Source organism: Coenobita brevimanus, chromosome 110 (genome assembly GCF_032717465.1).
Source record: "Coenobita brevimanus isolate Jiangsu-jjx chromosome 110, ASM3271746v2, whole genome shotgun sequence".
NCBI lineage: Eukaryota > Metazoa > Arthropoda > Malacostraca > Decapoda > Coenobitidae > Coenobita > Coenobita brevimanus.
In genome coordinates this window covers 36,048,442-36,076,023 of record NC_137063.1, presented here as the reverse complement: position 1 = coordinate 36,076,023, position 27,582 = coordinate 36,048,442, and the positions used below count along the sequence as shown (strand labels likewise).

The window sequence follows — 27,582 nt, the reverse complement described above, 5'->3', positions numbered from 1 at the left end:
TACCAATTTATAAGGGAGGAAACAGGGAAGAACCCCTGAATTATGGACCAGTGTCTCTAACCAGCATGGTCGCAAAATTGTGCGAGAGAATCCTGAAAGACAGATGGATAAAATATCTAGAAGAGATTAATATTTTGGCTGAATGTCAGTTTGGATTCAGAAGTGGAAGGTCATGTGTTTCTAACTTGTTGAGTTTTTACTCAAGAGCGATTGACGTGGTACAGGAGAGAGATGGTTGGGTGGATTGTGTGTACTTAGACTTAGAGAAGGCCTTCGACAATGTACCCCATAAGAGAGTAATGTGAAAACTAGAGTATATAGGAGGACTGAAGGGGGAAACTCCTGGAATGGATAAGAGATTTTTTGAGAGACAGACAAATGAGGACAGTAATAAAGGATAAGATGTCTGGATGGAGGGGAAGTAACAAGTGAAGTCCCTTAGGGCTCGGTGTTGGTGCCAGTAATGTTCCTGATTTACGTAAATGAAATGGTAGATGGAGTGAACAGTTATGCAAGTCTGTTTGCTGATGATGTAAAGATCTTGAGGAAGGTAGAGGTTGAGGAGGATTGTAAAATGCTGCAGGAGGATCTGGATTGGATACACGATTGGAGCCAGATTTGGGAAATGAAATTTAACACAAAGAAATGTAAAATATTGGAAATGGGTAAAAGTACCAGGATGCCATCACTGAATTATTTGATGGGTAATGAAATAATCACAAAAATGAGAAGAGAAAGATTTGGGGGTGCTGGTCCAAGATAGTTTGTCACCTGAAAAGCATATTAACAAGATAGTTAGAGAGACGTATAAACTCATGAAAAACGTAAGAGTAGGATTTCATTATATGGATGAGGCGATGATGAAATTGATAGTGGCCATGATCCACCCCAGGTTAGAATATACAGCAGTAGTGTGGTCCCCACACAAAAAGAAAGATATAATCAAGATTGGGAGAATACAAAGAACAGCAACCAAGATGGTCCCCAATGTGGCAGATCTGTCATGCAGAGAGAGGCTGGAAAAGCTGGATTTGCCTTCCTTTGAGGAAAGGAGAAAGAGGGGAGACATGATTGCAGTGTTCAGGACCATGGTGGGAGTAGATAAAATTGACCGAGACAATCTGTCTTTATGGGATAAGAGAGCAACAAGAGGACACGGAATGAAATTGAAGAAGGCAAGCTGCTTGAAGGATATCAAGAAATATAGTTTTCCTTATAGAAGTATAGACCTGTGGAATAGCCTGGACAAAGAGATCATCCAGTCTAAAAACTTAAACGAGTTTAAAGCTAAATTTGACTTATTGAGAAACAGCAACGGGAACCCAAGAGCATAGCACATTTCGTGTATATCACAATTAGGTATACAGTATTAGGTAAATGCATAAATATTTGGAACGACTTAGACGAAGAGGTGGTGCAGGAGAAAAACATTCGTATGTGTAAAAGTAGACTAGATAAATGTGGATATGGAGACAGGACAACACGAGCATTGCTCAATTCCTGTATACTACAAATAGGTTAATACAAATAGGTAAATACACCCACACACTCGAAGAAATCAAGAATGAGCTATGTGACAGAAGGAAAAAAATCAGGAATTGATAAGGGAAATAAACAGAGGAGCCAGACCTGGAGCGGTGGCATCTTCGTTGTGGGTCTACCCCCCAGAGGCTGTCAAAGAGAGGAGGCGGACAGCATGGGGGCCAAACCACCGCATACCCCCCTGGCCCCTCACTGGACTCAAGTACCTGGGAGTGGCTTCGGTCACCTGGGCAAAAACCACACCTCTCAGCATAACATGTACAACAACACCGTTTTTTCTACACCGAGAAATGACTCCCTGGCTGTCATTTCTCGACAACTTCTTCTAGCCGGGGACATTGAGAGCAATCCAGGACCCACCAACGGATACACATGTCCAACATGCTCAAAACCTATCACGTCGAGCCAACAGACAAAGGGTTCAGTTCAGTGCAATTCCTGGACCCATTACACCTGCACAACACTTGCATCCAGAAAACATTACAGAAACACCTGGACCTGCTCATTATGCTGCTTCCCCCCACCCACTAACCCCCCCACCAACCCTCCTCCTACTTCCTCCACACCTCCTCAGCCAAACTCACTGATCCTTCCTACACCATCCAATCCTCCAACTCCTTCCATTCCACCCAATCCTAATCCACCCCACTCTTACCTCCACCACAACCTTCTCCTACCCCTTCCCCTGCACCTACACCACCACCTCCCCCCTATGCTGCATCAGCCAACACATATCACAAACACACAACAGAAACATCCTTCAGTTAAACATAAATGGCATAAACACCAGAAAACAAGAACTCACACAATTCATGAAACAACATAACATACACATTACCATCTTACAAGAAACAAAACTAAACAGAACACAAAAAACACCTACATTTCAGAATTTCATCACCATTCGACAAGACTGGGATGACGGTGGTGGTGGTGGACTCATCACCCTGGTACACAAATCCATTAACTTCTCATATACCAGTGCACACACAAAGTCACTTCTCCCCTCACATGACACCACAACAGAAATACAGTCAATTGAAATAAGCACTGGTAACAAATCACACATAACAGTTGCCAATACATACATTCCCCCCCAGTCATCCCCCACAGTACCACACAGTTACTCTCCACAAATACGCCACATCACTAACATACCCAACATCATCCTGGGTGGCGATTCCAGTGCCAAGTCAACGGCCTGGCATGTAAACAATTCTGACACAGACAGAGGGCTGGTAATACAATCCCAGACAGATCATTTTTTCATACTGAATAATCTACATGAACATACCCATATCCCACACCAAGCCCTCTTCCTCCCATCATCCCCAGACATCACCTTCTGTTCCCCAAACCATGCCCTCACAACATCCTGGAGAGTGGTCGAAACACTAGGATCAGATCACCTCCCAGTCATCATCACTACCAAAACCAGAATCACCCCAGCTGGCCACAGACACACATACACTAATTATAGGAGAGCCAACTGGGAGGCCTTCACAACTGAAGCAGAACAACATTTCAAAACATTAACCCTTTAACCGCGGGTATTGTTTTGGTCTGACTGTCCTCTCCCGCGGGGGTTTCAGCCAAATGTAAACAAACCTTTAAACCTTAATAACTCTGCACAGAATAAAGCTAGAGAAAAAAATAAGGTACCATTAGAAAGTACTAACCTTCAGCTTTCCATTGATGTAGGTTTCATGACTTTGTTGACTTTCACAGGACGGGCAGTGCCGTTAGAAGTGAGGGGTGTAAAATCACTATTTTTCGCTCACACATCATTACCTTCGCTCATACACCATTACCAAATGCCAACCTCATTCTGATAATAATACTATAAACATATATGAACACTGCACATACGATAAACACCCACTCTGTGTTCACTGAGGCAGATAAAAGGCACTGTAATTACCTGCACTTCACTGCCACATCAGCGGTGTTGTAATCACTATTTTTCGCTCACACACCATTACCAAATGCCAACCTCATTCTGATAATAATACTATAAACATATATGAACACTGCACATACGATAAACACCCACTCTGTGTTCACTGAGGCAGGTAAAAGGCACTGTAATTGCCTGCACTTCACTGCCACATCAGCGGTGTTGTAATCACTATTTTTCGCTCACACACCATTACCAAATGCCAATCACATTCTGATAATAATACTATAAACATATATGAACACTGCACATACGATAAACACCCACTCTGTGTTCACTGAGACAGGTAAAAGGCACTGTAATTGCCTGCACTTCACTGTCACATCAACATGTGTTGTCACTCACACAGCTGGACAGATACTGATGCGCGCTTGGTCAGGGGTGGGGTGGGGGGCCCAGGGGGTGGGAGGTGGGGCCCCAGGGGGGGGAAGAGGGAGGTGGGGGTCGGCTGGAGTGAAAGAACTTAATAGCTACTCTCCCTTGAAACAATTGGCGCACGGAAAAAACGCGGGGTATTCAAAATATTCACAAACATTCGAGAATGACACCCGCGGTTTGGTCCAGTTTTTGCAACGTCATTCTGGAATGACACCCGCGGTTAAAGGGTTAAACAGTACATCCATCACAGAAACATCAACACCTCTGTGCACACTTTCAATACAATTATACAAAATGCAGACAAAAGATACATCCCTAGAGGCAACAGAAAGAGAGACAACCCCAACTTCACACCAGAAATTAAAGGCCTCATCAGACAGCGGGACACACTACGACACTCCCCAACACCCCATACACAAGACACCGAACAACATATACAAGAACTCAACACTCAGATAAACAATAAAATATCAGAACATCAAACACTAAACTGGAAAAATTATCTCCAGACACTTAGCCACAAAACAAACATCAGCAAACTCTACAAAACACTAATTAGCATCACACATTCCAACAGCAACACCACACAATCACACGTTGCCATCACAACAACAGACACCAAACCTTCAAACAAACAACAAGCAGACACTCTCATTAATCACCTTTCACATGTCAGCCATCTAAACCCCCATCACAACGACCGACGTATCATTCGACGTAAGAGGCAATTCCCCACAAACCCAGACTAAGCACCTTTCACCAGACGAAGCACATCATCAGCAACCTTAAACACTCATCTACCTGTGAACCAGACAACATAAGCAACATTCACCTTAAACACCTTGGACCACAAGGCATACAAGTGCTCACCAACGTATCAAACTACAGGTACTCACACAACACAGTACTCAACATCTGGAAGCATGGCATTACCATCACTATCCCTAAACCCAACAAAGACCCCACGTTACCTTCCTCACATCGCCCCTTCACACTCCTCTGCACCCCTTCTAAAGTCACTGAACGACTGGTACTACTATAACTAGTTACACTTCACACCCCCTCAGCCTCATCACAACATGGCTTTAGGCCATTGCACTCCACAAACACTCTTCTTACAGACCTTACACAGAGAGTTTTTGATGGCATGAATTTACCTAGGCCACCACACAGAACACTCCTAGTCATACTAGACATTAGCAAAGCTTTTGAGGCCATCCACCGCCACAACCTCACAAACAAAATACTCAACACAAACATGGACAATAACACAAAAAGATGGCTGGCAGACTACCTGGCAGGCAGATGTGCACATGTAACATTTGCTAGTCAGTCTTCGAACATCAGAAACTTCACAAATGGCGTCCCCCAAGGATCTGTTTTGTCCCCTACACTCTCAAACGTATATATGCACATCATACCCAACCCCACACACCACAGATACACATAGCTTCCTGTGCAAATGATATAACACTCACATGTACACACCAAAATGCAAACACAGCTGCAAACATCCTCCAACCTTACCTCAACACACTACACGAATGGTTCCCCACAAACAGGCTCAAAATAGCCCCAGCCAAATCTACAGTGACCCTTCTCACAAACTGGACAGCAGAACAGTCACATTCCACACCTCACCATAAACAGCACTCACCTACCATACACACACATACCCAAAATCCTTGGTGTAACAGGTGTAACATACAATACATCAGTGTCTTTCAAATAACACATCACAAACATTAAAAATAAAATAACACCAAGACTCGATGCCCTGAGGTCACTTGCCCACACAACATTTGGACACAACAGAGAAACCACCACCACAGTTTACAAACAATATATACGCTCATTGATAAATTATGCAAGCCTGCTTAGGCATCTAACCTCGCTAAAACACACTACAACACTCTACAGACCATACAGAACAAGGCCCTAAAAATAATCACAGGCTGCACAGCTACTACACCCACAGCCCACCTACATCAAGAAACCAAAGTCCTTAAAGTCGAGGATCACCTAGACATGAGAGGCTCCCAAATTCTCGCTGCAGCCTCCACAAACCCACAACATCCACTACACTACATGGCAACACCCCCCCCACACACCAAGGAACATCAAAAGAACACCCAGCAAATGAAACCATACACGATTACTGTCATCTCTCCCCCCTCGCCCACCTCAGACTGGCTTCCAGAAGCATGTCCATACTCAAATCACTCGCTGCTCCATTCAGTCACTTAAAGACAACATATAGCTGCATGCATGGCCTCCTGATATCCACCCCTCCGAATCCTATCTCCCTCGTGCGGACCGGGTCCACCTGGCCAGGTTGAGATTTGGGCATCATCCAGCCCTAAGTTACCCAAAAAGGCTGGACGACTCTGTCGCTGATGCATGTCCAGAATGCAACACAGCACCTCATGCTATTAAGCACATTATGGAGGACTGCATTGCAGACAATCACCTACGCCAACAACACAACATACACTCTTTGAGAGCTCTGTGGGAAAGCCCGGTCTCGGCCATGGCCTTCCTCAGGGACTCGGGGCTGTTCGGCCAGACAGTCTAGGGAACAATTACTACTACTACAGAGAAGCCACAACAATAGATGAGCTACCAACAGAGGTAAAGTCACTGAGAACAAAGGTTAGTGAAGTGGGATGTGCAGTTGTTAACCATGAGAGAATTATGGATGGTTTCAGAAATGATACAGAGAAAATCAGTCAAGCAAGCAGGCTTGTAGACCAAAGTAGTAATATGGAAGAGAAGATAACATAGGTAAATGAAATGGTGAGAAATTACAAGGATGAGGTACAAACTACGTATGCTGAAGTGGTGAAAGTAAAGAATGATTTAGATACAAAGGTAGAAGAAAAAAGCTTAAGAAAGGAAGCGAAAGAAAGTATAAAAAATAACCCAAAACTAGGCAGGGAAGCTGTAGAGATTAACAGATCTATAGTAATCAGTGTCTTAGGTGAAGTAGAAATAAAAAACAGAATATCAAGGGACAAAAAGGAGATGGAATATATAATGAACATACTGCAACAAGTAACAGTGGATATATGTGATAAAGATACAAAAGAATATAATAGGCTAGGGAAGTATGAGAGAAGTAAGTCAAGGCCACTGAAAGTAACATTCCAAAGTACAAACACTGTAGAGGAAATATTTTAAAAATGCCAACAAACTCATGGAAAAAGAGAAATTTTAAAAAGTATGGATAAAAGATGCTTAACTCGAGAGGAATTGGGAACACTAAAGGGGAAGAGGGAGGAAGTAAAAACAAAGAACGAGGAAAGATCAGAGGAAGAGAGAAGTAATTTTTTTTTACAAGGTAATTGGATTGCAGGTACGAAAGTGGTGCATAACAAGCAGGGAATAAAAAGAAGGAAGATAATAGACCCAAGCTATGGCACTTATGTAAACAAGATAATTAAGCTGATGTATTCAGATGTAGATGGAATGGTATCTAAATTATTAGAGATGAAAGATTATACCAAAGAAAAGGAGCAGCATATGATTTGCCTAACTGAAACAAAATTAACCCCAAAGATATCCAACGATACCCTAAACTTACAGGAATACAATATATGGAGAAGAGATAGGAATTTGAATAAAAAGACTAGGAATTATAATAATAAAGAAAAATCTACAAGTCATAGGAATAGAACTAGATATACCCTCACAAGTAGAACTGATTGCAATGGAGATTAATACATCCGAAGGAAAATTAATTGTGGCAGATTTATACATATTTATACATGCCACTCAAAACAAACACTTCGGAAAGAGGCCAATATGAAGACCTGGCAGAAAGTACAATTTAGAGTTTAAGAACTTAACTACATAGAATGGAAGAGGAATCTGAAAGAATTATATTAACTGGAGATTTCAGTACCAATATAAATTGGAATACACTAGATGTAAGAAGCCATGAAAGCTTGGGACCAGAAGCTCCTAATTCTTGTGCAGGAGTCTTTCCTAACACAACATGTAAAGGAAAACACCAGAAAAAGAGGACATGATGACCCATCAGTAAAGATCTTACATTTACTCGGCATGAAAATGTTATTGACACTATAATGTATCACCGTCCGTTTGGCAAAGGCGACTATGCAGTATTAAATTGCAACTTCAGGATTGCATTTGACATAGTTACCAGTAAAGAGAGTTAAAAAAAGAGTCTAAACTACAAAAAGGGCAACTACCATGACCTAAAGAAGTACTTCCTAGAAACAGATTGGGAAAAGGAGCTTAGAGGACAAGATTTATGTGTTATGTATAGAAATTCTGTGAACTTTATGAGCTCAGAGATGCAGAAATGAAAATAAAAAAATGGTTTAATACAGAATGTAAAAAATCAAAAGAAAAAAGAAACTTGTTGTGCAGTAGATACAGAAGACACAATAGTGAGAGGGCATATAACAACTATAAACAGGCAAGAAACGATTATACAAGAATAAGGAGAGAAGATTTTATATATAAAAGTAGTGATCACCCTAAGCTATTTTACAGCTACATCCGAAGCAAAACCATAGTTAAAGATAAAATACAGTCATCCCTTAACATCCTCCTTTTTAACATACACGGTTTTAAATATCTGCGGGTGGATATAACATAAGCAGTTTTAAATATCCGCAGGTGGATACAGTACCGGGGCTGGATTTACTAAAGCATTTTATCTTGTTGAACTCTGCTGACACTTCACTGCAATGTGACATTATCCCAGGCACAGTTCATGGCTGTTTTGGTGATGGCATTATCCAGTGAATCAAATATAACACTCTTCCTTTTGGCCACTTCATTTATTTATGCCATTAATTCATCAGGGGAAAAGTTAGGACGAGCTGGGAGTATTTCTTTTCTTCCTTGTACCCTCGATGAGCTGGTCTAAACCAGTTCTGCTGCCCCCCCCCCCTCTCTTGTACCCCTCAATGTGCTGGTCTAAACCTGTTTGCTACCCCTCTCCTCTTCTCTCTTTCTTTCTCTTGTACCCCTCGATGAGCTGGTCTAAACCGGCTTGCTGCCCTCCCCCCCCCCCTCTCTCTCTCTCTCATCAGTAGTATGAAGCAGTACACACCCAAATCACACTGAAATCATATGAGAGTGGTTGAAAGTGTTATTTTATATTATACTGTGAATTACAGTGATAAATTACAAGTGATTTAGTGAGATTTTTGCGATAATCAGAGAAGTCATGATGCTAAGTGCATTAGCTGGTGAACATTTTTGCGGTTGCAAACTGTGCAACAATGCTATGAAATTACTCATGAGATTATATTAATAAGCTTTATAAAAATAAGTGGTAATAAAAGTCATTCATGAAGTCTGATAAAGTTTGTAATGATTTACCTCGCATCGTTAATGTTTCGCTAAAGTCTAACGTAAACACGGGAATGTCGTAACAAAATCATAGGAGACTGGCTAGAAGTGTTTTATTATTATTGCAATTACTGTGATGAGGTAACGTGGCTGTAACTCTATTTTGTATGGAAAAAGTCTTATGGTTTGGTAGAAATTTCCACCTCCCTGGGCTATTTCTTGCATCAGACAGTCAAAACATACTTTGTATTCTCTCAAATTGTTCTCTGGGCTTGGAGTGCCTACAGACATGCAGTTTATTGCAAACGATAGTAGAAAGATTGACATTTGTCTGACAAAAATTTTAGCTCTCAAGATTAATGATAAGTGGGTTAAAAGACGAGTTGAAAATGCACAACTTTTTTCCTATTTCTCTGCAGTGAGCACAGTCAGTATGTTGCCATCACAGCTGTTGTAGCCAAAGGGTTAAGGGGTGTTTTTAAGGGGGGCAGGAGATATCCGCGGATTTTTAACATATGCTGGTGTATCTGTTACCTAACCACCGTGGATGTTAAGGGAGCTCTGTACAGTCTTTTAAAGATGAGGGGATCTTCTGTACACAAGAGAAAGATATTTATGAAGCACTAATTGAAAATTTCCAATCAGTGTATAGAAAGAAAATAATTTTGAGAGAGATGATATGGAACATGCATGCCCACACATATTACCAGATATACAAATATCAGAACAAGAAGTACAGGAAGAGTTAAGTAAATTAGACAGAGGAAAAGCAAATGGTCGTGATGAAATTTCATGTTGGGTGCTACATGAATGTGCAGAAGAGTTACATAGACCAGTATATTTAATATTCAAGGAATCATTAGGTCAAGGTAAACTACCTGATATTTGGAAGATGACAAACATTCTTCCCTTATTCAAGAGAGGGAATAGATAGAATCCACTTAATTACTGACCAGTATCACTAACCAGTGTTGTAAGTGAGATACTAGAAAAGCTGTTAAGAAAAGTTTGGGTAAACCATCTAGAAGAACACAGTATGATAACACAATGACAATTCGGTTTTAGAAAGGGAAAATCATGTGTTACTAATTTATTAAGCTACTATGATAGAATTACAGAAACATTACAGAAAAGCAAAGGATGGGTGGACACTATCTATCTAGATTTCAAGAAAGCATTTGTCAGAGTACCTTACCAAAGACTTTTATGGAAACTGTACCATCAAGGAGGAATCCAAGGCAACCTGTACTGTTGGATACAAGATTTTCTCGGAAAAAGGGAAATGAGAACAGTACTAAGGGGTAATTACTCATTATGGAGGGAATTGACTAATAGAGTTCCACAGGGCTCAATGCTGGTACCAGGTATGTTTTCAGTGTATATAAATGACATGGATAGTAACATTGAAAATGAAAGCTGTCTAAATGTGTTTGCTGATGATGGAAAAATGTAAAGGAGAATTACTAACACAGACTCTTGCAGAGAGCTACAAGAAGATTTAAACCTCATGAATGGAGAAATACATGGCCAATGGAATTCAGTGTGGATGAGTGTCATGTAATTAAGTTTGGCAAAAGTAGAAAAAGACCTGGGATTATAAGTTAGGAAGTTCAACCCTACACATATCAGAAAGAGAGAAGGACCTCAGAGTGATTATCAGTAACAGACTATCTCCGGCTGACCACGTCAATGAGAAGGTAAGGAACATATATGCACTGCCTGCTAATATGGGAGTAGCATTTGCATACATAAATGAAGATGTGCTGAGAAAGATAATAACGTCATTCATCAGACCAGTCCTGGAGTATGCATCAGTAGTCTGGAGTCCTCATCTCAAGAAACACGTAGATAAGATCGGAAAAGTTCAAAAGGCCGCTACAAGGTGGGTACCAAACTTATGAGATCTGAGTTACGAACAAAGACAAGAAAAATTGAATCTACCAACACTATAGGAGAGAAGGAAAAGAGGAGACATGATTATGTAATATAAATGTGTCTCAGGGAAACAGAAAATAGACATAAATGAGTATATAACCTCTGGTGAAGCATCAGCGAGAGGACACTGCAAAAAAACACATAAAAAGAGAGGTGATAAAGATGTAAGGAAATACAGTTTCCCATATAGGGCAATTGATCATTGGAATGCACTGCTGATTGAAATAGCGTGTGCCCAAACAATTCATAAATTTAAGGATATGTATGATAAACGTGATTTACTACACAGGACAGTACAAGCTTGACTCACTATTGTTAAGATACACTTAGATAAACACACACACACACACACACACACACTATTCTGAAGGATGATTTTATTTGTAAAGAGGTGAACTGGGAGGAATGGGACTCAGGAGGAGGTGAAGATTCGTTGGGCACTGTATTGTTAAATATGGCAATGAATAATGTAATGACCCAATGGGTCAAAGAAAAGACAAGATTCAGAGGTGATGACAAGCAAGCAAGACGGATTTACTGCTAACCAAAGAACCTGACGTAATTGAATCATTGAAGTATGGTATCTGTGTCCTATAGGAAAAAGTGATCACGTGGTCACTGGGTTCCAGATGATAAAAGGGAACTTGGTGCCAAGAGATGAGCTTTATAGGCAGGGAAGATACACCTTTGGGAAAGTGAACTTTACAGGATTGAGGAAAGTTTTTGAAAATGTGGACTGGAGAAAATTCAGAGAAACGAGAGATAAAGAGGAAGTGGGATATCTTTCTAGACCTCAATAATTTGGGAGTGGAAAAACATATTCCAAGTGTAAGTGGGAAAGAAATCAGGAAGAAGGGTTGGTTTAACCAATGGTGTATGATAGCCAAAAAAAAGAGAGGGACATGACATGGAACAACTAGAGAAAGAGAGGCAATAAGAAAACAAAAGAAGAATATAGAAGAATTAGAAATGATTATACAATTTTATTCTGAGAGGAAGAAAGGAACTTTGAAAAAGGTATAATTGACAAATGTAAAGAAGAACCCAAATTGTTTTATAGATTTGTTAATGGCAGATTGAAACAAATGAAAGGAATCACCAAACTGAAAGTAGAAGGAGGGGGGTCTATAAAGATGCGGCAATGCAGGCAGAAATAATGAACAAATGTTTCCAATCGGTTTTTACTTAAGAAAAGGATTTTGTGGAGGGGAAGGGAGTGAATAGAAATATAGTGATAAAAGATATAAAAGTGGAAGTGCAGGAAGTGTATAAATTACTGGAAACTCAAGATATAAGGAAAGCCCCAGGACTGGATGGAATCTCTGATTGGGTACTGAAAGAATGTAGAGAGCAACTGGCGGATAAGATTCACAGTTTAATTATGTGTTCACTGGAAGAAGGGAAAATGCCACGGGAATGGAAGAGGGCCAATGTGGTACCAGTTTATAAGAGAGGCAACAAGTAAGAACCTCTGATTTATAGACCAGTGTCCCTGACCAGTGTCGTCACAAAATTGTGCGAGAGAATTCTGAAAGACAGATGGATAAAATATCTGGAAGAGATGAACATTTTGGCTGAAAGTCAGTTTGGATTCAGAAGTGGAAGGTTGTGTTTCCAACTTGCTGAGCTTATATTCAAGAGCGACTGACGTGCTACAGGAGAGAGACAGCTGGATGGATTGTGTGTATTTAGATTTGGAGAAAGCCTTTGACAAGGTACCCCACAAGCAACTAATGTGGAAATTGGAGCATATAGGAGGGATGAAAGGAAACTTCCTGGAGTGGATGAGAGACTTTTTGAGAAACAGACAAATGAGGACAGTAATAAAAGGACAGGATGTCTGGATGGAGGGAAGTAACAAGTGGAGTCCCACAGGGCTCTGTGTTAGCGCCAGTAATGTTCCTGATTTATGTAAACGACATGCTAGATGGAGTGAACAGTTATGCAAGTCTGTTTGCTGATGATGCAAAGATCATGAGGAGAGTAGAAGTTGAGGAAGACTGTAAAATGCTACAGGAAGGCCTGGATAGGATTCATGATTGGAGTCGGATACGGGAAATAAAATATAATGCAAAAAAAATATAAAATATTGGAAATGGGTAAAGGTACCAAGAAGCCATCACTGAATTATCTTATGGGTAATGAACCAATCACAAAAGCGAGAGAAGAGAAAGATTTGGGAGTGCTGGTCCAGAATATTTTGTCACCAGAAAAAACATAAATAAGTTAGTTAGATAGACATACAATCTCTTGAGTAACACAAGAGTGGCATTCCATTACATGGATGAGGAGATGAAAAAATTGATAGTGGCCATGATCCGCCCCAGGTTAGAATATGCAGCAGTTGTGTGGTCCCCACACAAAATGAAAGATATAAACAAGAACAAGAGAATACAAAGAACAGCAACCAAGATGGTCCCCAGCCTGGCAGATCTGTCATACGGAGAGAGGCTGAAAAAGCTGGATCTGCCTTCCCTAGAAGAAAGGAGAAAGAGGGGCGACATGATTGCAGTGTTCAGGGCCATGATGGGAGTAGGTAAAGTTGACAGAAAAGATCTGTTTGTATGGGATGGGAGAGTAACAAGAGGACACCGAATGTAACTGAAAAAGCCAAGTTGCTTGAAGAATTGTAGCCTTCCATATAGATGCATAGACCTGTGGAATAGCTTGGACAAAGAGATTGTTCAGTCTGAAAACTTAAACGAGTTCAAAGCAAAATTTGGCTTATCGAGAAAAAGAGACAGGACCCCATGAGCGTAGCTTATGTCCTGTATATCACAACTAGGTAAAATACACACACACACACACACACATACACACACACACACACACACACACACACACACACACACACACACACATAGATGCAGGCAAAAACATTGTCATTATGCCTTCTAAAGGCAGACGATAATGATACTCATAATAATAACAACAACAACATAGATGCCAACGGCCATACCACATTGAGTACACCGCTTCCCGTCCGATCAGCGAAGTTAAGCAACGTTGGGTCTGGTTAGTACTTGGATGGGTGACCGCCTGGGAACACCAGATGCTGTTAGCATAACGTTCTCCCTACGTGTCAAGTGGGGTTGGTGGAGGATTAGTGCCCCTCCCTGTAACACAATTAACTCTAAGCCTTGGCCACCCTGTTTGGGATACATGGCGTCTGGCAATGAATGAAAAAAAAAAAAAAACAACAACATAGATATGCAGTATTCCTAACATTACATATAAAAACTGCAGACCCAAACATGCCTATATTACAAATCACTGATATATTAACCACAGAACCGACCACAGACTGTTCTTATCATTACCACTTGATCTTCCCTATATCACTTCACCATGCAAATTTAACCCATTGTAGTCCTTTGTGGGATCACTACATCTGTTTGGGAAAATTAACATAATGCATGACATGCCTACAACCCACTAAAATACACCTGTGATATTTCGGTGACATCCATCAAATAGCCTAGGAGGAGTTAGTGGACAAACAAACAAATGGCAGGACATAAACAGGCAAAAGCCAAATGTCTCTCATTGATATATGATGACCTGACATAACCATAACACTCCTGCTTTGCAGGTGTCGTCATAGTTATATCCATTCGGTGTAGAGGCGGATGGGTGCTTTTACTGTACAGTTACTCATGGCTTGTGGTCCGTGTTACATGTGTGGTGGCCACCAGTACCCCTCAGCCAGGAACAACGCTTGCCTCATCCTTTAAAAAATATCCATAGGTTTTTCCCGAAAATATGCTCAATGTGTTTCCCAGGCAAAATTATGCATGTTATCCTAACCTGACCTAACCAGACCTAATTTATCTCATCAGGGTTGCTTGGCTAAGGTGGCTGACTGTGGTATTGAAATTAATACCCATACCGAATAGAAGTGTACTGTACAGTACATGCACAAATACAGTACTGTACTGGGTACAGTACTATCATATGCATGTGTACAGAGATTACTGTACTGATATTGTAATCATATCATGGGAAGGAATTTGTCTGTCTGTCTGTCTCTCTCTCTCTCTCTCTCTCTCTTTCTTTCTTTCTTTGTATGTGTGTGTCTCCCAGTGGCAACACAACACTCAACATTTGGTACAGAGATGGACGGCTGCTGTCACCGAACATGTACTTGTGGCTCGCGGTCTGTGTTACAGTCTTAATGGCAGTTAGGAAAGACTTAGCCCGGTGGCCACACGATACTGGACATTGGGTGGGGATGCATATGGACGTTTTGACACCATTTGCTGGTTATAGTCGTTTTCCTCTGGTGCTAGAGGTTCGTTGGGAGTGATCGGACGAGCGCGTGACTTTGACCATTCGGTACAGGGACAGACTGACATTTTAGCTCTGGTTGTGGGCTACGGACTACTTCCCGCTCACGGCTCAAGCCCATCTGGGACGATACCGAATGTTTGGACATGTCGACTGGCCGGCCGAAGTTCTCATTCACTTTTATATCCAGATAGTAGCAAGTATATTTGGATAAAGGGTTAATGGAGCCAAGGTCCAGCGTCCGGATACTGAGCGTCTGGATAATTGAGGGACTGCTGTACTTCCCACGCCCATGTGGCAAACTGCACATAGCAACTCCCCCTCTTCTTTGACAGTACCGTCACCAACCCTAGACACCATCACCTTTGTTTTATCTGCATTCACTCTCAAGCCCTTGTGCTCCATGCCATCTCTCCAGTTCATAAATCTTTCCTCTGTCTCCCTTTCATTCCTTGCAGTCAACACCAAACCATCAGCACACATCATCTCCCATGGGAGACCATTTCTGAAGTCATATGAGAAGGCTTCAGGCACCATGATAAACAATAATGAGTGCAAGACTGGCCCCTGATGCACATCAGCATTCACAGAAAACTCATCATTCAAATCTCCATTCACACTCACCAAGATGGGAGCATCCGCATACATAGCCATAACCACTCTAACCAGCCACTCCTCAATCCCAAACTTTCTCATTGTCTGCTCCACCACCCCCTTGGGACTGTCAAAGACTTCCAAATCAATAAAAGCAAAGTACCGATTTTTAGCATCATTCCTGTAGAATGGTTTTGAATTACTCTTCAAGCTGTTACTTTCAATAGTAAGCAGTTCCAGCTTGGGACCCCATTTTTTTTTTTTTTTTTTTTTTTTTTTTTTTTTTTTTTAAAGAGACCACTATCTTTAGTTTAAAAAATAAATAAATAAATAAATTAAAATAAAAAACATTTAAGAGACCCTGCTTACTAAAGTAAAAGCAAAAGATTCCCAATGTGACATTTTTAACCATCCAAGACTGCTAATGCAAGCTGCAGTTTTTTGGTATTTGTCATGCATGAGAAACTTAGAGACATGATCAGCCAAATAATAAAGATTTAAATGTTTCATATCTCATTATCAAAAGATTTTTTGTATCTATCTATCTATTGCCAGACACCTCAATCCCGTACGGGATGGCCACAAACAAATCGCCTCCATGTCGCCCTGTCCCCCGCCATTTCACTTCCCTGCTCCCAACTCACACCTCCCTCTCTCATATACCTATCCACCCCATCCCTCAATCTCATCCTTGGCCTCCCCCTCCCTCTCCCCCCATCCACCTCACTCACATACACTCTCCTCGTCAGTCTTTCACCCTCCATCCTCTTCACATGGCCAAACCACCTCAGTGTGTTCCTCCTAATGCTTCCTGTCACATCCACATCCACACCACAACGCTCCTTTATATCCCCATTTGTCAGCCTGTCTATCCATGTGACTCCACAGGCTCCTCTTAAATAACTCATTTCCACTGCTGTCACTCTTGTCTTGTGTCCTTCCAACAATGTCCAAGCTTCACTTCCATACGTTAGAGTTGGTATCACAATACAGTACTGTCATGTACTAACTTTTTCACTTCCATGCTCACTTCCCTGTTTCTTATCACTGCTTTCAAGGAACCAGCAACCTTTCTTCCTTGTTGTACCCTTTCAAGCACTTCACCCTCCAAACTTCCATCCTTACTCATCACACTCCCCAAGTACTTAAACATACTCACATTTTCCATTTCCTCACCATCCAACCTCACTGTACATTCACTGACTTCACCTCTCTCAAAGACCATCACTTTACTCTTCCCTGCATTCACGTTTAGATTCCATTTATTACACACTCTCCCAAACTCATCCACCAAGCCCTGCAGCTCCCCTTCGTCTTCACTCAACAACACAGTATCATCTGCAAACAACAGTACAGGGAGTTTCCAAACACTACCTTCTCTCACCAGGGCCACTCTAACATCCACTGCCCTACCTTGTACCTCTTTTATTACCCCATCCATTTACAGATTGAACAACCATGGAGACATGTCACATCCCTGTTTTAACCCAACCTTCAGAGAGAAAAATTCACTCAGTTCACCATCCACACGCACTGCAGCCTTAGCTCCATCATACATACTCTTCACAGCATTCAACAACTTCCCATCTACTCCATATATTCTTAATACTTTCCACAATCCTTGTCAATCCACCCTGTCATATGCTTTCTCCAAATCCATGAAAGCCGCGTACAACTTCTTTCCCTTCTCTAGAAACTTTTCCACTAAAGATCTAAGAATGAATATCAGATCTACACAACCTCTTCACTTCCTAAAGCCTCCCTGCTCTTCTGCAACTAATTCCTCTGTTCTTTTCCTAACTCTGTCAGTAAGTATCCTACCATACACTTTTCCAATTACACTAAGAAGACAAATGCCCCTGTGATTACTACACATTTCTTTTTCCCCTTTTCCTTTGTACAAGGGAAAAATTATACCTGACTTCTAATCCTCTGGGACTCTACCTTCCTCCCAGGCTAATCTGCACGTCTTCCACATCCATTCTACTACTATTTCTCCCCCATGCTTCAGCATTTCACCACACACTCCATCAATTCCTGGGGCTTTCCCCAATTTGACTTTCTTCATTTCTTCCACAACTTCTGTCCTACTGATTTCTTCCTGTCTTCTCACCTCCCTCCTTCTCCCAGCCATTCTCCAGCCACTTATACTCACATTCCTTCCATCCTCTATGTTCAACAATTCCTTAATGTGTTCTCTCCATCTGCTCTCTTTTTCTCCCTTCTCTACTAGTAATCTACCATTTTTATCTTTCACTCCCCTGCTAACTTCACTGCCACCCTGTCTTACTCTCTTCACCTCTTTCCAGAACATTTTCTTACAGTCCCTCCACTTTACACTCAAATTCCTTCCAAATTCCTCATCCACTCACTGCTTACTCTCTTACTAATGTTTTCACCCCTCTCTTCCTTTCTACATATAACTCTTTCTTCTGCCTCAACTTTTTCCATGCTGCTATTTCTCATCCATTCACTGTATGCTTTCTTCTTTTGTGCCACAGCCTGTCTCACCTCTTCATTCCACCATACTGTTCCTTGCACCCCCCTCCATCTTCTCTTCACCCCACACACCACATCACATGCTGCACATATTTCTTCTGTGAATATCTTGCACACATCTTCCACATTCCCCATCTGCCCCAATTCATATTTACCCAATCGTTCCTCCACTTCTTTCCTATATTCTGCCTTTTTCTCATCCTCTTGTAACCTTTCCACTCTCCTTGCAACTACTCCTTCTTCCCGTCCTTCCCTGCTTCTATTTCTCCATCTTGCTTGGATCTTGATTCTGGCCACCACCAAGTAGTGGTCAGAAAGTCTATTCTCCCAACCTCTATAAGCTTCTGCATCCATTACACATCTTCGCATCCTTTCATCCACACATATATAATCAATCATTGCCTTCATTTCATTCATTTCACCACCCACCCTTCTCATCACTCGCCATGTATACCTGTGGATCATTTTGTGCCAGAGGAGGGTATTGGCTATCACCAGCCCCCTCCTAGCACAAGTGTCCACTAACGCACTGCCATTCTCGTCTATCTCAGCAGGCACACCCCACTCACCAACTATTCCATCCACCTTCACATTCCCCACTTTACCCTTCATATCACCTTTCAAAAACACTCTCTCATTCCTTCCAAACTATTCCATGCACACTTCTACATTTGTCCAGAACTCTTCTCTCACTCTGCTTGCACGATCTTGTGTTGGCACATACACGCACACAAGCGCTCATATTTGTATTCCAACTTTCAGTCTTACCCACACAATCCTTGACCCAACTGATCTGTACTCACTTATGTTCTTCTTCCATCTTTTACTCACAACAATACACACTCCTTCTTTTGCCCTCTCATTCTCACCTACTCCTGCACAAATACCCCATCCATACTTCCATTCTCTCACAGTCTCTCCACTTCATTTAGTTTCAGTTACTCCATATACATCCACTTTCGCACCCTCAAGCATCTGAACAATCTATCTCTCTTTCACCTCATCATTCGCACCCCTTACATTCCATGTTGCGACCCGTATCATGTCCATTGTCCAGTCCTTGGCCGTCATCTTTTGGTCAGTCCTTGTCGGAGGCTTCTTGTTCGTCTTTTTAGTTTGCTGTTTTCTGGGGAGGGGCACTTTTATTTGTCAGCTTAAGTTTTATCTGACAGGCAAAAGCTCCTCAGTTCTTTTTATGTGAGTTACATGACTCACATCACTTAACCCACAAACTATCTTGTATGGTCTGACATGGCCCTGTGTAATGTACAATTTTTTTTTCCCCCTCCCAGTTTATTAAAGAAGCTCAAGATGCCATTTTAAAGTCCTGTTCATATAGGTAAATATATAAATCCATTTCGCATGGCATTTTTCACGTTTTCCAACAATGCCTTTATCAAATGAAGTTTATTGTGCCCTTCCCCCTCCCCTTCAAATACCACCTCATTTCACTTGTAAATCTGTTTCTTTATTTATGCCACTTCACCTTTCCTTATGGCAGCAAGTTATTATATCCCAAGTGATTTTAACCCAAGTGAGTTTTGTACATTCGCTAGTATTTTAACCAGTGAGATTTATATAGTGTATCTGCCAATATTTTAACATTTTCCAACCTTAAACACTTTCTCCTCAGCTGAATAGAATCATCTAGTGGGTAAAAAAAAATTAATAATTTGTTAGCAGGGATTGATGTTACTAATCATTTCAGGTCAACGGAACCTCTTGTAAGTTGAATAAACTCATATGGTGATGACAGAGATATAACTAAAAACATACTGTATTTCCCTTAGCAGGAGGGGTGAAAGTGTTGGATCCTTCATGTGTAATGTATGTTATATCCATTACTGTATAGTATGCAAGTTAATAACAGATCTGTATAACATCTCTTTGTATACTGGAGTTTGATTGGTCCATGTGAACTGTCAGCAGATTTATGCATATTAATTGTTTGGTGGGGGCGCTCACCATCCACTCACTCAATGTAGTGCTGTTCTCGGGTGTCCGTCCTTTCCTCTCCTTCATCTTTCTTTCCTTCCATCCTCCTCTGTCTTTCTATCTTTCATTCTTTCCTCGTCCTTCTGCCTACGGGTAACTTTACACACCCTTTTCTGTCTTAATTTCCTTCATTCTATCCTCTTCCTTCTGCCTGGGGGTAACTCTACACTGAGTGACAAACCAAATGGTTTCCTGAACACCAGGAAACCATTTACTACACTGGTTGGTAACTATATAACCAAATTTTGACACCTGATGGTTTAGTGAGTAAGTACGGCGCTCCAATCAGATTGAGCTGGTGAAGGTTTATATCCAAGGGATGGTTGGGGTTTATTGCTCATGCAGTGCCACTCAGGGATGAGTGAGGTTGGTCACTCTCATCTTAAATGTCAGGACCAACTTGCCCAGCCCTGGGCTCCTACGCTTCTCATGGGGCAACGTAGGATTGGATGATGAATGAATGAAAATGAATTTTCTCGGGTCAAGTTTTCATGTATGTTAAGTTACAGTGCTAAATAATCATGCTTTTCATCTTTTGTTACTTCAGTGTTGTGGCTGCTAGACATATTTGTTGGATTGCTCTTGCCCAGACGTATGGTTAACATGCTTAGCTTGCCACGTAACCTATTGAATCCAGGTGACATCCTTTTTAGTGTATTCTTTGCTGTTACTAATCTTTTCTTTAACCTGGGAAAGATCTCATATTGAAGGAGCTTATTAAGACTTCAAAAGGGCTATCCTACATTAGGTAAAGTAATCTGTTATCAGCAAGAATAAACTGAAATGGATGTCACCTTATCATTACTTAATCAGTTCATTATATATGATGATCAAATTTATGGCATCCCCCAGTGCTTTTATTGCGGGACCGAGAAGGAGTTTGACGACCTGTGCAACCGACTTCGGCAGGATGTGGTGGATCCCCAGAATGCACCACTGTTTGAACTTACCTCCACTCGCCCACACTACATGCGGGATGATGTAAACGCCTCTCTTGGAGCTGCTGCAGCATGTATGTATGTGTGTGTGTGTGTGTGTGTGTGTGTGTGTGTGTGTGTGTGTGTGTGTGTGTTTTCTTCTTACCTAATTGCATCTTTACAGGAATCAGTCAGGCTCATACTGTCCTGTGTATTAAACCATTTTTATCATATATATCCTTAAATTTATGAATAGTTTTGGCACACACTATTTCATTCGGTATTGCATTCCACTGATCATTTGTCCTATTTGGGAAACAGAATTTCCTTACATCTTTATCACCTCTCTTTTTATGTAGTTTTTTGCAGTGTCCTCTTGCTGATGCTTCCCCATGGGTTATATATTCATTTATGTCTATTTTCTCTTTCCCCGAGATTCATTTATATAGCATAATCATGTCTCCTCTTTTCCTTCTCTCCTGTAGTGTTGTTCAAATCAGTTTTTCTAGTCTTTCATCATAGCATAGATCCCTTAAGCTTGGTACCCATCTTGTAGCTACCGTTTGTACTTTTTCAACCTTATCTATGTATTTTTTGAGATGAGGATTCCAGACTGCTGATGCATACTCTAGGATTGGTCTGATGAATGATGTTATTATCTTTCTCAGTATGTCTTCATTTATGTATGTGACTGCTATTCTTGTATTAGCAAGCAGTGTATAGTTCCTGGCTGGTATTGAATACACTAAGTTCCCCAGGTGGTCACTTCCCGCAGCTAAGTCGCTGCCCCGGCAAGCAGCAGGAGTGTGGTGGTAATCCTGTGAGTTAGAAGTGAGGTAGTGTTCAGGTGAACAGAAACTGGAGCAGATGTGTTTTTCTCTCTTTATTAAGCCACAGAAAGATACAACTGCGACAAGAGAGTGTATCAGAGTAGTACGTCTCCCTCTTACGAGAGCTGAGTGTAATCTGTCGCTTCTGCTTTGCCCTGTGCTGGAAACAGGCTTAGGTCAGCTTATTTAGAGATGCCACATCTCTCAGAGACAATGAGAGATATACATGAACAGACGTGTATTACAACCCTACCATGCACATCATACATCTCAATAAGGTAGTATTAACTACATGAGGTATATTAGTATAGATACATGTTTCCCCAAGACTTAAACATCTGATATTTTATATTCTTCTATTGCCTTCTTTCACCCTCTCTGTTTACATCCGATAAGTGCTGGCTTTGCACGTCTTGGCGCTCATCTTATTCCCATGCCACACTTACAGTGTAGTTGTGTTTGGTTGTGCATCATCACACTATATTACACACTCTTTAAATATGAATAAACATCTCTGTATGTAATATGTAAAAATAGTGTGAGACTTCAACTCATCATGGAAGCAATGTCTAGCACCATAACAGTATTCATGTTACATACCTTCTCACTGATGTGGTCAACCAGAGATGGTCTGTTATTGATAATCACTCCGAGGTCCTTCTCTCATTCTGTTATGTGTAGGGTTGAACGTCTTAACTTATAATCCCAGTCTGGTCTTTTTTCACTTTACCAAAATTAATTACATGACACTTGTCCACATTAAATTCCATTTGCCATGTATTGCTCCATTCATGAAGTTTATTTAATTCTTCTTGTAGCTCTCTGCAAGAATCTGTGTTAGTAATTTTCCTTTGTATTTTTGCATCATCAGCAAACATATTTAGATAGCTTCCATTTCCAGTGTTACTGTCTGTGTCATTAATGTGTACTAAAAACAAAATTGGGACCAGCACTGAACCCTGTGGAACTCCACTAGTCACATCCCTCCGTGATGAGTAATTTCCCTTTAGTACTGTTCTCATTTCCCATTGTCTGAGAAGATCCTGCATCCAACAGTACAGGTTGCCTTGGATACCTCCTTGATAGTACAGTTTCAATAAAATTCTTTGGTGTGGTACTCTGACAAATGCTTTCTTGAAATCTAAATAGATACTATCCTTCCATCCTTCTCTTTTCTGTAATGTTTCTGTAATTCCATCATGGTAGCTTAATAAATTAGTAACACATGATTTTCCCTTTCTAAAACCGAGCTGTCTTTGTGTTGTCATACTTTGTTCTTCCAGATGGTTTACCCAAACTTTTCTTAATTGCTTTTCTAGTATCTTACTTAAAACACTGGTTAGTGATACTGGTCAGTAGTTGAGTGGATTCTGTCTATTCCCTTTCTTAAATAGGGGAACAATGTTTGTTATCTTCCAAATATCAAGTAGTTTGCCTTGACCTAAGGAGTCCTTGAATATTAAATATAATGGCCTGCTTAACTCTTCTGCACATTCATGTAGCACCCAACATGAAATTTCATCAGGACCATTTGCTGTTCCTTTGTATAATTAATTAACTCTTCCTGTACTTCTCTCTCTGATATTTGTATATCTGGTAATATGTGTGGGCATGCATGTTCTATGTCATCTCTTTCAAAATTATTTTTTTCTGTAAAAACTGATTGGAAATTTTTACTTAGTGCTTCACAAGTATCTTTCTCATGTGTATTGATGATCCCCTCATCCGTAATGGACTGTGTTTTATCTTTAACTTTGGTTTTGCTTTGGATGTAGCTGTAAAATAGCTTAGGTTGATCACTACTTTTATTTATAAAGTCTTCCTTAAACCTTCTTTGAGCTTCATTCCTTATCCTTGTAGAATCATTTCTTGCCTGTTTATAGTTGTTATATGCCCTCTGACTCTTGTGTCTTCTGTATCTGTTCCAGAGCAAATCTCTTTTTTGTTTCAATTTTTTTTACATTCTGTATTAAAACATTTCTTTATTTGCATTTCTGTTTCTTTGTGCTGAGGGATGCAATTTTGGAATCCTGTTTCATAAAGTTCACAGAATTTTCTGTATTTAACATTTAAATCTTGTCCTCTGAGCTCCTTTTCCCAATCTGTTTCTAAGAAGCACTTCTTCAGGTCATGGTAGTTGCCCTTTTAGTAGTTTAGACTCTTTTTGTAACACTCATTACTGGTAACTATGTCATATGCAATCCTGAAGTTGCAATTTAATACTGCATGGTTGCTTTTGCTGAATGGAGGGTGATACATTATATTGACAGTTTCATTTTCTTGCCTGGTAAATATAAGATCCAGTACTGATGGATCATCTGTCTACGTATCTATTGCCAGATGCCTTAATCCCATAAGGGGTGGCCACAAACATACTGCCTCCATGTTCCCCTGTCCCCCGCCATTTCACTGCCCTGCTCCCAGCTCACATCCCCCTCTCTCATATACCTCTCCACTCCATCCCTCCATCTCATCCTTGTCCTCCCCCTCCCTCTCCCCCCCTCCACCTCACTCACATACACTCTCCTCATTAGTCTCTTACTCTCCATCCTCTCCATATGGCCAAACCACCTCAGTGTGTTTCTCCTATCACTTCCTATCACATCCACATCCACACCACAATGATGCTTCACTTCCTCATTTGTCAGTCTCTCTCTCCATGTGACGCCACATGCTCCTCTCAAATAACTCATTTCCACAGCTCTCACTCGTGACTTCTGTCCCTCCAACAAGGTCCAAGCTTCACTTCCATACATTAGAGTTGGTATCACAGTACTGTCATGTAGTAACTTTTTCACTTCCATTCTCACTTCCCTGTTTATTATCACTGCTTTCAGTGGCAAGCCAAATGTTTTCCTGTAAACCAGGAAAACATTTACAATGCTGGGTGGTAACCTTATGACCAACCAACACATGTTCCCTATGTGACAACAAGTGGGTTGGCGGAGGGTTAGTGCCCCTCCCCGGAAAGCAACTAACTAAAACTATGAACAAGATGGATCATCAATTCCTCTTTTTTCTGGTGTTTTCCTTTACATGCTGTGTTAGGAGAAGCTCCTGCACAGGATCCAGGAGCTTTTGGCCCAACAGCTTTCATGGCTTCGTACATCTAGATTATTCCAATTTATACTTGTATTGAAATCTCCAGTTAATATAAGTCTTTTAAATTCCTCTTTTATTCTGTGTAGTAATGCTCTTAAACTCTGCATTGTACTTTCTGCCAGGTCTACATATTGGCCTCTTTCCCAAGTGTTTCTTTTGGGTGGCATGTATAAATCTGCCACAATTACTTTCCCTTCAGATGTGTTAATCTCTAATGCAATCATTTCTACTTGTGAGGGTATATCTAATTCTATTTCTTTGAGTTGTAGACTTTTCTTTGTTAAGATTATAATTCCTCCTTCTTTTCTTAAATTTCTGTCTCCTCTCCATTTATTGTATTCCTATAAGTTTAAGGTATCGTTTGATATCTTTGGGGTTAATTTTGTTTCAGTTAAGCAAGTAATATGTGGTTCTTTTTCTTTAGTATAGTATTTCATCTCTAATAATGTAGACACCATTCCATCTACATTTGAGTACATCAGCTTAATCATCTTGTTTACATACTTTACATAGCTTAAGTCTGCTACCTTCCTTATTTTTCATTCCCTGTTTGTTACATACCACCTTCATACCTGCAATCCTATTATTTTGTTAAAAAATTCACTCTTCGTTTCCTCTGATCTTTTTTCATTCTTTGTTTTTGCTTCCTCACTCTTCTCCTTTAGTATTTCTAATTCCTCTTTAGGTAGGCATTTTTAAAAATCTATACTTGTTTAAATTTCTCTTTCTCCATGAGTTTGTATTTTTTAGTACAGTATTTCCTCCACAGTGTTCACACTTTGGAAAGTTACTTTGAGGGGCCATGACTTATATCTCTCATTCTTTCATATTTCCCTAGCCTTTTGTGTTCCTTTATGTCTTTATCACAGATTTCCTCTGGTACTTCCTCCTATATGTTCCTCATATTTGCCATCTCCTTTTTGTCTCAAAATTTTGTTTCTTGTTTCTTCTTCATCTATACCAGTGATTGCTGTAGATTTGTTGATATCTGCTGAATCTTTAACCAGTTTAGGATTGTTTTTAATTATTTCTTTCACTTTCTTTCTAATGTTTTTTTCTTTGACTTTTGTTTCTAAGTCTTTCCTTACTTTCATCATTTCAGCATACGTAGTTTCTACTTCATCTTTGCAACTTCTTATTACTTTGTTTGCCTGGGTTATCTTCCCCTGAATATCACTGCTTTGGTCTATCAGACTGCATGTTATATGTTTCCATTTCAGTATCTTTTCTGAACTCCATAATACTCTCATGGTTGACAACTGTACTTGCCATTTCAAAAATCTTCCTTCGAAGTGAACCTACCTTGACTGACAGCTCATCTATTGTGGTGTCATTTTTGTTTAATTCCATTATTAATTTTTCATTGTCTTCCTTGTGCATACATAATTGCTTTTTAATTTAATCTATTTCAGTTTGAAAAGTTGTCTCCAGTTTATTCACTTTCTTTACTAGTTTGTTTATGTTTCCATTTCAGCCAGTTCTGGGTAGAAATCATCGTCCTGTTTTCTACTTTTATCCATTTTCTTAACTCCTTCCATATTCACTTTACTAAAGATGGTGCTCATCTTCCAGTAATTTTCACTTAGGAAGATAACTTCTACTTGCAAGTTTGCATTTCCCTGCTACTTGCCTGGTGACAGACAACACCCAGCTGATGATGCGTTGTATCAGCGGATTGTTGCACTAATTGGATGTATTCTGTTATTTGGACAACACTTTTGCTTATACTTGCTCTACTATATTAGAAAATCATTTAGTTTAACCTAATGCAGAGCTTGAATCATATAAAGATACTTTTTAGGTGTGGCTAGTTGTGACCAAGGGTGGCCAGTGTGGAGTGAGGTGATGGTTTGTGCTGCTTCCTCTGGTTCTTGTGTGTGTGAGAGCCTGTATGGGTGAGCCACTTTGTGTGTGTGTGTATTTACCTATTTGTAGTATACAGGATTGAGCAGTGCTCATGTTGTCCTGTCTCCATATCCACATTTATCAAGTCTACCTTTACACACATGAATGTTTTTCTCATGCACCACCTTTTCGTCTAAGTCGTTCCAAATACATATGTATTTACCTAATATACCTAATTGTGATATACACGGAATGTGCTATGCTCGTGGGTTTCCATTGCTGTTTCTCAGTAAGTCAAATTTAGCTTTAAACTCGTTTAAGTTTTTAGACTGGACGATCTCTTTGTCCAGGCTATTCCAAAGTCAATACTTCT

At 40.4% G+C, this 27,582-nt stretch overlaps 1 protein-coding gene and 1 non-coding gene across 3 annotated transcripts in view; both read left to right on the top strand.

Annotated features, from left to right (window-relative positions):
• LOC145417333 (cysteine protease ATG4B-like) overlaps nucleotides 1-27,582 on the top strand; it is a 387,500-nt gene that overhangs the window by 296,795 nt on the left and 63,123 nt on the right. For both annotated transcript variants that reach the window (XM_080286013.1, XM_080286012.1), the window contains one exon: nucleotides 21,368-21,527. In XM_080286013.1, the coding sequence (XP_080142139.1) occupies nucleotides 21,368-21,527 (160 nt within the window). The remainder of the gene's footprint in view (nucleotides 1-21,367; nucleotides 21,528-27,582) is intronic.
• Nucleotides 14,086-14,204, top strand: LOC145417675 (5S ribosomal RNA). Its single transcript, XR_013900539.1, has one exon. It is a non-coding gene; the product is annotated as a 5S ribosomal RNA (ribosomal RNA).